The sequence below is a fragment of the Ostrea edulis genome, chromosome 7 (genome assembly GCF_947568905.1).
Source record: "Ostrea edulis chromosome 7, xbOstEdul1.1, whole genome shotgun sequence".
Lineage (NCBI taxonomy): Eukaryota > Metazoa > Mollusca > Bivalvia > Ostreida > Ostreidae > Ostrea > Ostrea edulis.
In genome coordinates, this window is record NC_079170.1 from 33,222,366 (window position 1) to 33,234,594 (window position 12,229).

Below are 12,229 nucleotides of genomic sequence, written 5' to 3' on the forward strand. Positions count from 1 at the left end.
GTCCGGAACGAAGTAATAGAGACTTAAAATGCTGGGTTCTGAGTTGATAGATCTAATGGACATTAAAGAGTTTTTCTTGTGACAGATTGATTGATTGTATATTCTTTAAAGTCCCTCTCAAGAATGTTTCACTTATATGGAAATGTCAGTCATCATTGTCGGTTAAGGGCTTCAAAATTTAGAGCTATGGTAGGCGCATACGACCATTGAGCAGGGAGAGCTCTTTGTCGTGCCATACCTGCTGTGACACGGGGTTTTGGTGTTTGCGGTCTCATCCGAAGGACCGCCGCATTTAGTCGCCTCTTACGACAAGCAGGGGGAACTAAGGACCTACTCGAACTTGGATCCCCACGGGCAATTTGTATATGTGTGATTAACTGTCAGACAGTACATGGTTATTTTATACTAGGAAGAGTGAGCTTGGACTGGGGTGAAGTAAGAAAATGATCGAGTAAAAAAACCTTTTTTATGGAAATGTGAATTTTTTAAAACATTTAAAATACCTACGCCCTCGTTGAATTTTTGTTCCAGATACCATGGATGATTCAAGTGCTACTACTGTAGCTTAAAAACTGGGCGCCACCAGATAACTGAAAAATTGTTGAGTGTGGCGGAAAACATCAATCAATCAATGTAGCTTCTAGATATCCCATTTCGAATAATAGTAGAACATTGTACCGATAACAATCCCAATGATGTTATTTTAAAATACAGACAATAAGTCATTGATGTTTCACACGGGAAATATTAAGGCTACGGCATGTGTGGGTATTATAGCAGCTTATTTCTAAGTCTGCATCACTGCAGGCAACATGCAATTTATTTTGTTTATTCTCGACTTTCTGGTCATCATGGGCTTATGGGGGGGGGGGGGGGGTATTTGTTGCATATTCATATATCCTCGATTCCCTGAGAAATAAAAATAATACAAGGCAGATTTTATGGGTTTAAAGACGAAATTTATTATATTCATATAATTCTATTACATGAAAATGTACAATTTTCAATGTCTATATGATGAACACCCGCTCTATCAGCAGACAGCTGTTGCATGATATTGATTCAAGAAGAGGTTTAAATAAATATTTTTTTTTACTTGCGACAAGTGTTTTAAAGACATGCAATGCAAAGTGTGAGAAGTAGGTATTGTGTAACATGGATTAGTAGTCATTATCTAGCGCAAAGCGTAACGTAAATGAAGAAATATCGCTTAGTGTGGATCAGAAGTTGTTAATGTCACTCAGCGAAAACCAATTGGCGACTGAGGTAGACAACTGTTTTCCAAACAGTGACAATTTCACATGTTACCTTAAAAACAAGTAATATTTTAAGTATGTATTTGAATAACAATATTATTGAATCATTCATCAATGGAATTTCAAACATGAGTGTACATGTAGCTAGATAAGCTTTTCGAACTTATTAATAACAGTTTTTTGGATATTTGTGGTCCAATGCCGATAGGTGAAGATAACGAACAATGATCAATCTCATAACTCCTATAAGGAATACAAAATAGAGAGTTGGGCAAACACGCACCCATGGATATACTAGAGGTGGGACCAGGTGCCTAGGAGGAGTAAGCATCCCCTGTCAGCCGGCATGAGCCCTATATCGTGATCAGGTAAACGGAGTAATCCGTAGTTAAAACCAATGTGCCAAAAACGGCCTAACAATCGTTATTTGACCCAATGCTAGGTTGTATTGGCAAATCAGATCATTAGAACTACCATAGAATTAGCAAAAAGCTGACTCTAAACAAGATCTGTATCCATTTTTGGTCATGCCAATCACTATACATGTATCGTGGTTTTCAAAATATTCTAGTAGAGTATAATTTATCCAGTATAATTTTCCAAACCGGCCTCTGAGTACTCCGGCGCTCTGTCAATTCCGGTCACAAAATATAGTCCCTAACATTTCTTTAACAGATCCTTTATTAATAATTCCCTGTACTAAGGATACTGCGTATTCTGTATATCGGCCGGCTTACACGGTCCCAACTGCTATCAATTAACTTTAATTATCCTGTGTAAACCGGCCCCTCGATGATACACCACCTTAATTGTTGCGGTCAATTGTATTTGGTGTACACAAGGTCCCAACTGCTCGTAATTAGCTCTAATTATGTCATTTAAACCAGCCACCCCACGATGACCAACCTGTCGGTATTCGGTCGATCACACGCGGTGTACACAAAGGGTGTCTCAAAGGAAGCCACAGGTAAGTAAAAGAGTGCAATTGGCGAGGAGTCGCGATCAGTTTAAAATAAAACCTGATTTTTAGGGGGTGCAATTTTCAATTATGACAGCACCACGCACGAGGTAATGGCGCTCCCCCTAACGACAGACGGGAACTGACATTAAAAGACAAAGTTCAATTAATCAGTGAATTCGATACATTCTTGGAATGAAACAAATTCGGCAACAATCCCGTTATGTTTTCCAAAAGCAGGGTTTCCCCTCGTGGACTTCTCGGAGCTCTACGGCGAGTCAGACAGTGATGATATGCATTAAGTTAGCACAACTCGCCATGTCCGGTCGATTACTCGGCATTGCATTAGTTTCCGTTTCACAAATTGAGACAATTGAAAGCAATACATTGACAATGAAAGCTGGGAAAGACAAATTTTAAACGAACACAACACAAACTTGACGAACGTACATAATGTAGCACTTGATAACGGCGATGATGTAGACGAAATCGACAATTTACCAACAGAAAATTGCGCGAATAATTCCCAGATTTTAAACTGTTTAATAAAAATTGAAACTTTTTCAAATGACAATAAAACACTGACATTTATATTTTTACATTTTGAATTCTTTTGTGATATATTAAAACGTTAGCAATCATTACACACGTATGTATAGATAGTGAATACAAGGGAAGCAGCTCTCATTATTGTCAACATTCTGCACTCCGGACTCTGTGCAAACCGGCCAATTTCTTTGGAACCACACATAGCCTGTTTAGACAGATTATACTGTATTTATTAAAGTCCGGGTCCATTGATGAATTTATTTAAAAAGTTTCCTTTTGTAGTGAATTTCATATTTCCTGTCGGGATCGGTGTTCTTCGGGGATCGCACGTACTGTTTTCCCTCTCTTTCCGCGAATTTTCACAACGAGTGAACATGCATTTTGCAAGCGCCCGCGGGCGATAGCATACACTTGTGTGTTGTGGAGTTAATGTACATGCTTGGGTGTAATAGTACGGCACTCTGGGGATATCTAGAACAATGTCTTCTTATTGATTTTACAAACATTGGACACAATCGATAAAGCTGTTTTAAGAGTACCAAAAATGCTTTAAATACAAGACTAGTAATAATGAAGCTACTCTTCAGATTTTAACTTGATATGCAATACAACAGCACGATATACACAGATCAGTCGATATATAACTTCGACTAAAACTAATTTCTTATATAGAAAAGCATGCTGCACACAATGCACGTTTGTCCTACTTAACCCAAAATCAAATAACTTCTCTGCATTCTTTCTTTCCGGTGACGTTTCGTGGGAATATTACTTTTCTATGCAGTTTCCTTAAACTCACGTGGTAAAAATAGTTCTTGTTTCATGTTCATATTAAATGGCTGAATGTCACTGCATCTTTATTTTTACAAAACTTAGTTGTAATTGAAAATTTTTTAAGTAAAATTTGTCGTTGCTTTTATGATTCATTTTCTAATTGGTATCACACTACACTGTAGTATTATCAATGCTAATGTTTTATAATGCTGGTACATTCAGCTTTGTGTACCTATAAAAAAGTAATAAACATGTATGCAACGATCTATTTGAATATAGAATAGTATTTATTCACTACATTCAGATTCCCTAAATTAACCACGATTTATTCATTAGATATTGTAGTGAATGGGAAGATTTGATTGATTTAATATTGTTTAACGCCCCTCTCGAGAATATTTCACTCATATGGAGACGTCACCACTGCCGGTGAAGGGCTACAAAATTTTAATCACTTGATAAAACAAAATAGCTGGTAAACTGTTGATATTGAAAAGGTTTTTTGTGATACCTTGTTTATAGATTCTTTATGGTAACACCTTGTGAAAACACAGTGTTTGACCCTGGGACGTTGACCTTGGGGTATGACATGTTGTCAATTAATCTGACATTTACAGTATATCCCAATCTATCTAAGATATTTTTTTTAAAATTTTTATTTAGCTTCGTAACCTGTAGGTCGTAACTTCGAGCCCCGCTCGTACCATGGCCGCGTCAAACCTAAGGCTTTAAAATAAATAGTGATTGCTCCCTCGCCAAATGCTCAGCATTTAGAAGTGAGAATCACCGGTCATTCGGATGTGACCTTTAACGGAGATCCAATGTCGCAGCAGGGCTGAAAAGGTTTATGTTTTCCATGGATAATTAATTATTCATAATTTCAAAAAGAAATGTCAAGGGCAACAACTCCTGTGCTGTGTTTCCTTTACTGTATGTCATTTATACAATGACTTCCTTAATTTCCACAGTTGATTTATACATTTTTATAAATTAGCGGTTTTTCTAAACTGATAACATTAAAAAAAATCTATCATTTTGATAGGTTTTTATCTACTTTTATTATTCTACAAAACAGACGTTTGTGATTCTCTATTGTTGAGATTTACTTCTATTTCAGCTTTAAAAAGGTGTCAACATCAATATGGATATACCAGAGGTGGGATCACGTGTCTAGGAGGAATAAGAATCCCCTGTTGACCTGTCACACCCACCGTGAGACCTATTTCTTCATCAGGTAAACGGAGTAATCCGTAGTCAAAAATCAGTGTGTAAAGAACGGTGTATCATGTATGAAACACGTCAGATAGCAATTGACTTTACGACAGGTTGTATAAGCAAATTAGATCATAGAATTTGACTTTAATCAAGACTTGTTTTTCTGTAGTTTCCCTCCATTTAAAATGAACTGATTATGTTAACAAGTTATGCATTTACATTCATTTATTTTTTTCCAATGAAGGATAACGTCAATACAGCTGATCAAATGTACTCAATCACGAAAATGATCTTTGATGATCGCGGTTTATCTCTTTTGCTAACGAAGTCTGAAAGATCCGCTCTGATGTAAACAAAACAGTATGTATAAGATTTATATTTAAGGATGTATTGCATAATCTTGAAATGTCGTAGTGTGCTGTATTCAATTGTAGCATCAGGTCGAGGATGGGGCGGCCATGTACCTCTTCTCATGGGACCCCAAATTTAGAAGATAAAAATATCGCTACGAAATTGATGCGATGGATTTGAACAAGTTGTTACGAACACATAAAGGTAATCGGTATGTGAGTAACATGTCACAAATGACCATTTTTCAGTATAACCGTCGGTAGTCAAACACCATGGGTACAACACTATCGATGTAAAATCTTCGAAAGACTGTTCAAAACAAATCAACATGGAAAGTCCAACGCTTACCTCAATCGACGTATGAATGCAATCACAAAAAAATGTCCATTAATGAATGTGAACTTTAAACAAATATAAATTATTGATCTTCATATTTGATCTAAAATTACATTACAAACCCTCAGTCAACGATATAGAACCCTACACTCAGGTCCCAAATGTATGTAAGATTCTATTTTCTTGTTATTTGTCATAAAATTGAAATTGTACATAAACCTTTCATTATGAAATTGAATTGATACAAAAATACAACCAAGAGGTATCATTCAGAAATTATAACCTATATTCCAAATACTATATACTGAACGTGTTTCATACATGTATGACAACGGAAACATAAAGTACTAAAGAAATAATATCTGCATTGAATGAAAGGTATGCCACGTTTAGGACTAGCATACAATAAAAGAATATAGCCGACCACAGCACCTTTCTTTACTTCGACTTCAAAAAAACCCATGTCTTTGGTAAAATTTCAGACTTCTATATGTTGTTGTAGTTTTCATACAGTAACAAAACTTCATGTTTTTCTCATTCCATTGTATGCCCCTGTAGTCCGTCTGTTAGTTCGCAAACCTTTAACCTTGGTCATAACATTTGATCACTGTTTGTTATCTTCACCTTTTCATATAGACTTTGATTACTGCATTCAAACTTTTTAATTACAAAAATGAACAAATAAACTCGACAGTGCCAAGATATAAACCACCTACGTGTTCCTTTTTTTAACTACAGTACAACTGGACATGCCTATACTGAATATTTCGATATACATGTAGTTGTAAAATGAGGACCTGATATCATGTAGATTGGAAAGTCCTACATTCAGAGAACCCCAGTCTTTCAGTTGAAGACAGGACGTCTTCTTTACTTTCACTCCTGTCGAAGAATATGTAAAATGATGGACTAAAATGTTGAATTAGTAAATGGGCTTGCTCTCAATTCAATTTTCCTGTGTGATTTTAGTGTTTGGGATCAGATATTGCACCAGTTATTCTGTCTCAAGACATTTTAGGCAATGATGTCATCAACTTGCTCCAAATCTAATCCCCCTTCCGTTAAACAAATCCTGGATTCGGCCCTGGTTATCGTAACTGTTCTTTATTCCTATGAGCGTTTACCATACATGCAGTATGTCAACTTTCAAATGTCTGGAGGAGTGGGGGTAGGGGAAAAATCATTTATGAGACTGATCGCTGATCGTCATCTTCACCTCTTCGTTATGCCTTGGAAGGTTGATTACTATGCATGGACGTAACACTGCTGTTCTTTATATAGACATAACATTCCTTTTCATCTATACCATGATCTTGAAGCTCTGATAATGAGGTTTGTGATTCAAATAGTATTTAGATGAGTGAATGTAGAGAAGTTCGCTACTTACCCTGCATGATTGTCATCGGTTCATGAATACCTTGAAAACAAGAGGTAAAGATGATAACACGGTACAAGATTCTATTTCAATATTCAAATTCGTTATATTTCCATCAATATCATGGAAAAGATACATTGCATTTAAGTCAAATGTAAAGTATGATCATCAATACTACTCTTTTTGAATGAAATGATTATAATTATATAAAAGAAAACATAACATGAGTCGTGAAATTATGTTTTATTCAAAGGAAAATTTACCCCTTATATGACTGCTTGATGACTGCGGCCCCTCTAAGTTGTCCAGGCGAGCTTAAAAGCAGTCCACAAAAAATAAATCAAACAGGTGATTGTGATTGACACCATCTGATGATGGCGATTGTAGAACTCATATTACATTTTTAAAATCGATCTTCAGTGTTGATCACATATTATGTTCTTTCAATAAACATTCATGCCAGCAAACATTAATTGTCACGAAAAATGTCATAATTCTTTCAGCCGTCTCCATTAGATAATATTTTTGTTTGATTATAAGCTTGGTAAATCTCTAATTAAGAAACTTCTGCAATTACATCATATCTTGTTGTAAATGAAATGCTACACTATTAGAAAAAGTATAAGCAAACATTTCTTAAAACGTCTTACCTCGTTTGGCAGCTGATGGACCTGCAATATTACGGATGCAATACCGAAATAAACCACATCATACATTTAGACTTTGTTAGAATACATTCTAAATTTTATTTCACTCGGATCAATAAACATTGTGAAGCTTTAAAATATATTCTTCAAGAAAATTGGAAAAGGGAAATATTCATATCTAGCAATTGCCATTCAAAAATATATTTTGTTAAACACCACTCCGATTCTGTGCACAAGTATTCTGAAGTTGAAAAAAAAATATGTTCTTCATTGACAAGATCTTCGTAATCTTTGGTGATCAGGTCTTCCAACAGTCTGTTGGAATTATCATGGGCACGAATTGTGCTCCTTTACCCGTCGACCTGTTTATATATCCTGATGAGGCAGAATTTATTCAAAAGTTTCTACATGAGAAGAACAAAATCCCATTTTGATTCAAACGTCCATTCGATATATCTAAGTGAACTTGAAATAAAAGACATCACAGAGTCCTCCATATCTGCTTCGTAATTACTGTACATATTTTATTGAACATAAATGTTAACGGCAAACTAACAACTCAATTTTATGACAAACGGGATTATATATGCTTCTCCGTCGCGAGTTCTCCATATTGATGTAGCAATAATTCATCATCGCCTGCAAATGGTGTTTATGTCTCTCAGCTGCGTATGATCAGTTTGTAAATCGAAGCAGGCTACTGACAAACAAGTTGATAATACAGGGGTTTTAGCAGTCTCGTTTAAAGTCAGAATTTTAATTACAGTGTACTATATGGTCGTTACAACGATCTAGTTTGCCAATACAACCTGTCATTGGGTCCAATGCTGTCAGACGTTTTTCATACCAATTGTTAGATCGTTCTGTACACACCGATTTAGACTACGGATTACTCCGTTGATCCAATCAAGATATAGGACTCAAGGCGGATGTGACAGGTTGGTTAGTGATGATTACTCCTCCTATGCATCGGATCATACCTCTGATATGTCCAGGGATCCGTGTTTGCTCAATTCTTAATTTTGTATTCGTTATAGGATTTATGTGATTGAACAGTTTACTTTCTTCACCTTTTCATTAGTTAATTTCTGTCATCATTTACAGTACATTGATATCCCGACACCTAATTTCTGATCTATACATGCATATTAGTAGTTCCGACATAAAATGCATTAACAATTTCTTACGTCCATGTGTCCTCTGGGTACTCTCAAACGTTTTCATCATTTCTATATAAAAAGAAATATAGAGTGAATTAACAAAATTACAATGGAGTTACAAACATGCAAGTATGAAGGATACCATATGATGTAGGTCATCAGTGAGAATCTCGCATTCTATTTTTGGAATATCATAATTTCCTTTGTTGTATGATGAAGTTTTTACACAACATTCTGGTTTCTATCATGTATTTATTTTGTAATCTTTGTCAGTTTGCAATCAACCGTAGATAAAGAAGTATGAATGACAACCTTTCTGTGCTCATCTTAAACTTTATAGTTTCTATCTGTTTATATAGATTAAACCTTTTATAGCATATAGATATCATGTTCGATGCAGTTTCACATGATTTGTTTCTGAATTTTATTGTCGTTTGATTTATATTCCATCAAAAGTGATAACATTAATCGGATATCAAATTTTGTAGTTCCGACATAAAATGCATTAACAATTTCTTACGTCCATGTGTCCTCTGGGTACTCTCAAACGTTTTCATCATTTCTATATAAAAAGAAATATAGAGTGAATTAACAAAATTACAATGGAGTTACAAACATGCAAGTATGAAGGATACCATGTGATGTAGGTCATCAATGAGAATCTCGCATTCTATTTTTGGAATATCATAATTTCCTTTGTTGTATGATGAAGTTTTTACACAACATTCTGGTTTCTATCATGTATTTATTTTATAATCTTTGTCAGTTTGCAATCAACCGTAGATAAAGAAGTATGAATGACAACCTTTCTGTGCTCATCTTAAACTTTATAGTTTCTATCTGTTTAGATAGATTAAACCTTTTATAACATATAGATATCATGTTCGATGCAGTTTCACATGATTTGTTTCTGAATTTTATTGTCGTTTGATTTATATTCCATCAAAAGTGATAACATTAATCGGATATCAAATTTTGTAGTTCCGACATAAAATGCATTAACAATTTCTTACGTTCATATGTCCTCTGGGTACTCTCAATCGTTTTCATTTTTTCTATATAAAAAGAAATATAGAGTGAATTAACAAAATTGCAGTTGAGTTACAAACATGCAATTATGAAGGATACCATATGATGTAGGTCATCAGTGAGAATCTTGCATTCTATTTTTGGAATATCATCATTTCCGTTGTTGCGTGAAGTTTTTACACAACATTATGTCGTATGAATTTGCTTCAGGAATGATTATAGAGGAAAATGTGAACGTTGTTCAAATGGTTTCTTGCATGTATTTATTTTGTAATCTTTGTCAGTTTGCAATCAACCTATTATTATATTATATAACGATATCTTATTCTATTTCAATATTTAAGTTCGCAATGTGTTCATGAATGTATTATACAATATATATATATATATATATATATATATATATATATAGATAGATAGATAGATAGATAGATAGATAGATAGATAGATAGATATAGATAGTCTGTAAAATCATGTGAAAGATTAGGATAACGAACAGTGATCAATCTCATATGTGAAGTATGATCTCCAATACTAATCTTTGATTTCATTAAGATGATAATACATGTAGTTATCTAAGGGAGACCATAACATGGCTCAAAAAATTATGTTTTATTAAAAGGAAAATTTACCCTCCATCTTACTGTGGTATGCTGACATCCATCCCTCTAATTTGTCCTGGTCAGCTTAAAAAGCAGTCCTCAGTGGATAAATAAAAAATGTCATTGTGATTGACACCATCTGATGATGGCGATTTTGAAACACATATTACATTCTTGAAACACGTTTCGTTATATGTTTCAGTGTTGATCCCGGATTATGTCATCTGAACATGTTTCAGCCAACATTAATAATCAAGAAAAACATAATAATTGTTCAAACAGTTTCTATTACATATTAATTTTGTTTGGTTATGAAGTTTGATGAATCTATATAATTATGAAACCTTTCCATTTACATGACTTCTTGTTCTTAATGCTATACTAATAGAGAATTTGTAATCTTTTTACCTCGTGTGACAGCTAATTGACCTGCAAAAGTATGAAAGCAAAGCCAACATAAATAACAGCATACATTTAGACTTCATGTTAACACGTTCTATATTTACTTTTAACTCAAAACAATAAATATTGTTAAATTTTTTCTGTGCTCCACTAAAACTTTATAGTTTATATCTGTTTAGATAGATTAAACCTTTTATAACATATATATATCATGTTCAATGCAGTTTCACGTGATTTGTTTCTGAATTTTATTGTCATTTAATTTATATTCCCAACAAAAATGATGACATTAATCGGATATCAAATTTTGTGAAAGGTCATTTTTGTAAAATTTTCTTTCAGTAAACATAAAGCACACCCTTGAAAAAAATTACTGTTACAAAATTGTACTGGAAAGATGAATTTATGATATCTGTTTTTACTTCGTCCAGGCCTGCAATCGATGTTTTCTAATAACCAAAATATGTTAAAATAGCCTTTTTTGTCAAAATACCGAAATCGTGAAACTAAACGCCATGTTTATGATGTCACAAATCCAGTTCTAAGTCATCTCTATCAAAATGCAAATTTGAACTCAAGCATTTTACCTTGAATGTTTTTGAATTTTGTTTCATACTTCTCCGCTCTAGAAGGATTAAGGTCACATGACAGCAACTCGTCAACTCTCCGTTCATACATATCACCACCTATCAACTGTTTCTCAATTTCCAGTATAGAGTTCTTCAGCTCATCCCAGTGGTATCGAAACCTGGTGTCTTCTATTTCGCCAATGGCTGTGTGCACATAAATCAAGTTTCTCTGATTTCTGATTCGCTCTATACAGGCTGCCAGACACGTGTCAGCATCCGGTGGGGGGTTTCCCCATCCATTTTGATGCTTTGGAATCTTGCAGATGTTCCTTAAAAGGATGTACAAGACAGAGATATCCAAATCTTTAGAGGCGAGAGTACTGGTGCCAGACGATGGATAAATCTGTTCCTTCTGCTGAGCGTTCATGATTTTCTCCAGCTTCGTTCTGTTGTTATCTAGCTCTAACCTCAGGTCAGCTGGTTTGATGTAACGACTGAGGATGTCCCTGAACAAATCGCTACAGATGGTCATGATGAGCTGACAGAGACGGGAGAAATTCTCCGTTTCTTTCCTGGGACTGAAATAAGGAGCGGTGGAGGGTCCTGGGACATCACCCATTGCTCCGTCTGCGTCAAATATAAATATAAGAAAATTTGAGCATCATTGGGAGGACATGACAGTAGTGGTTATTGATCATGACCCTAGTTGGTCAGATACCGAAAGAAAGCAGAAGGAAAAATTCTGGATGCAGAGGTTGAAGTCATTTGAACCGCATGGTATCAACAAACCTACTGACTTCACCAGGATGAATACGGGCTAAACCCTTACTAGATTTTAAGCTTCATCTAGACCCACTCGTCTGATCATGTCCCTAACACTGGTACTATGACCATTTTTGAACACATTTTTTTTTTCTTTTCAATTCTGTTTACAATCAGCCCATCTTTGTTAATTTTTTTGAACTTCATAACCGATTGCTTACATGTAAAACCCATTTATCAGTTT

General features: G+C 34.8%; 1 protein-coding gene across 8 annotated transcripts in view; it reads right to left on the reverse strand.

Moving 5' to 3' along the window:
- LOC130046538 (uncharacterized) overlaps positions 1 to 12,229 on the reverse strand; it is a 248,343-nt gene that overhangs the window by 23,783 nt on the left and 212,331 nt on the right. For 4 of the 8 annotated variants that reach the window (XM_056144042.1, XM_056144039.1, XM_056144040.1 and 1 more), the window contains 3 exons: positions 7,465 to 7,485; positions 7,078 to 7,128; positions 6,827 to 6,856 (listed from right to left, as the gene is read on the reverse strand). In XM_056144042.1, the coding sequence (XP_056000017.1) occupies positions 6,827 to 6,856; positions 7,078 to 7,128; positions 7,465 to 7,485 (102 nt within the window). Of the gene's footprint in view, positions 1 to 6,826; positions 6,857 to 7,077; positions 7,129 to 7,464; positions 7,486 to 8,648; positions 8,691 to 9,141; positions 9,184 to 9,634; positions 9,677 to 10,282; positions 10,337 to 10,660; positions 10,682 to 11,241; positions 11,851 to 12,229 lie in introns of all 8 variants that reach the window. The other 4 variants (XM_056144045.1, XM_056144044.1, XM_056144046.1 and 1 more) reach the window with 4 other exon arrangements.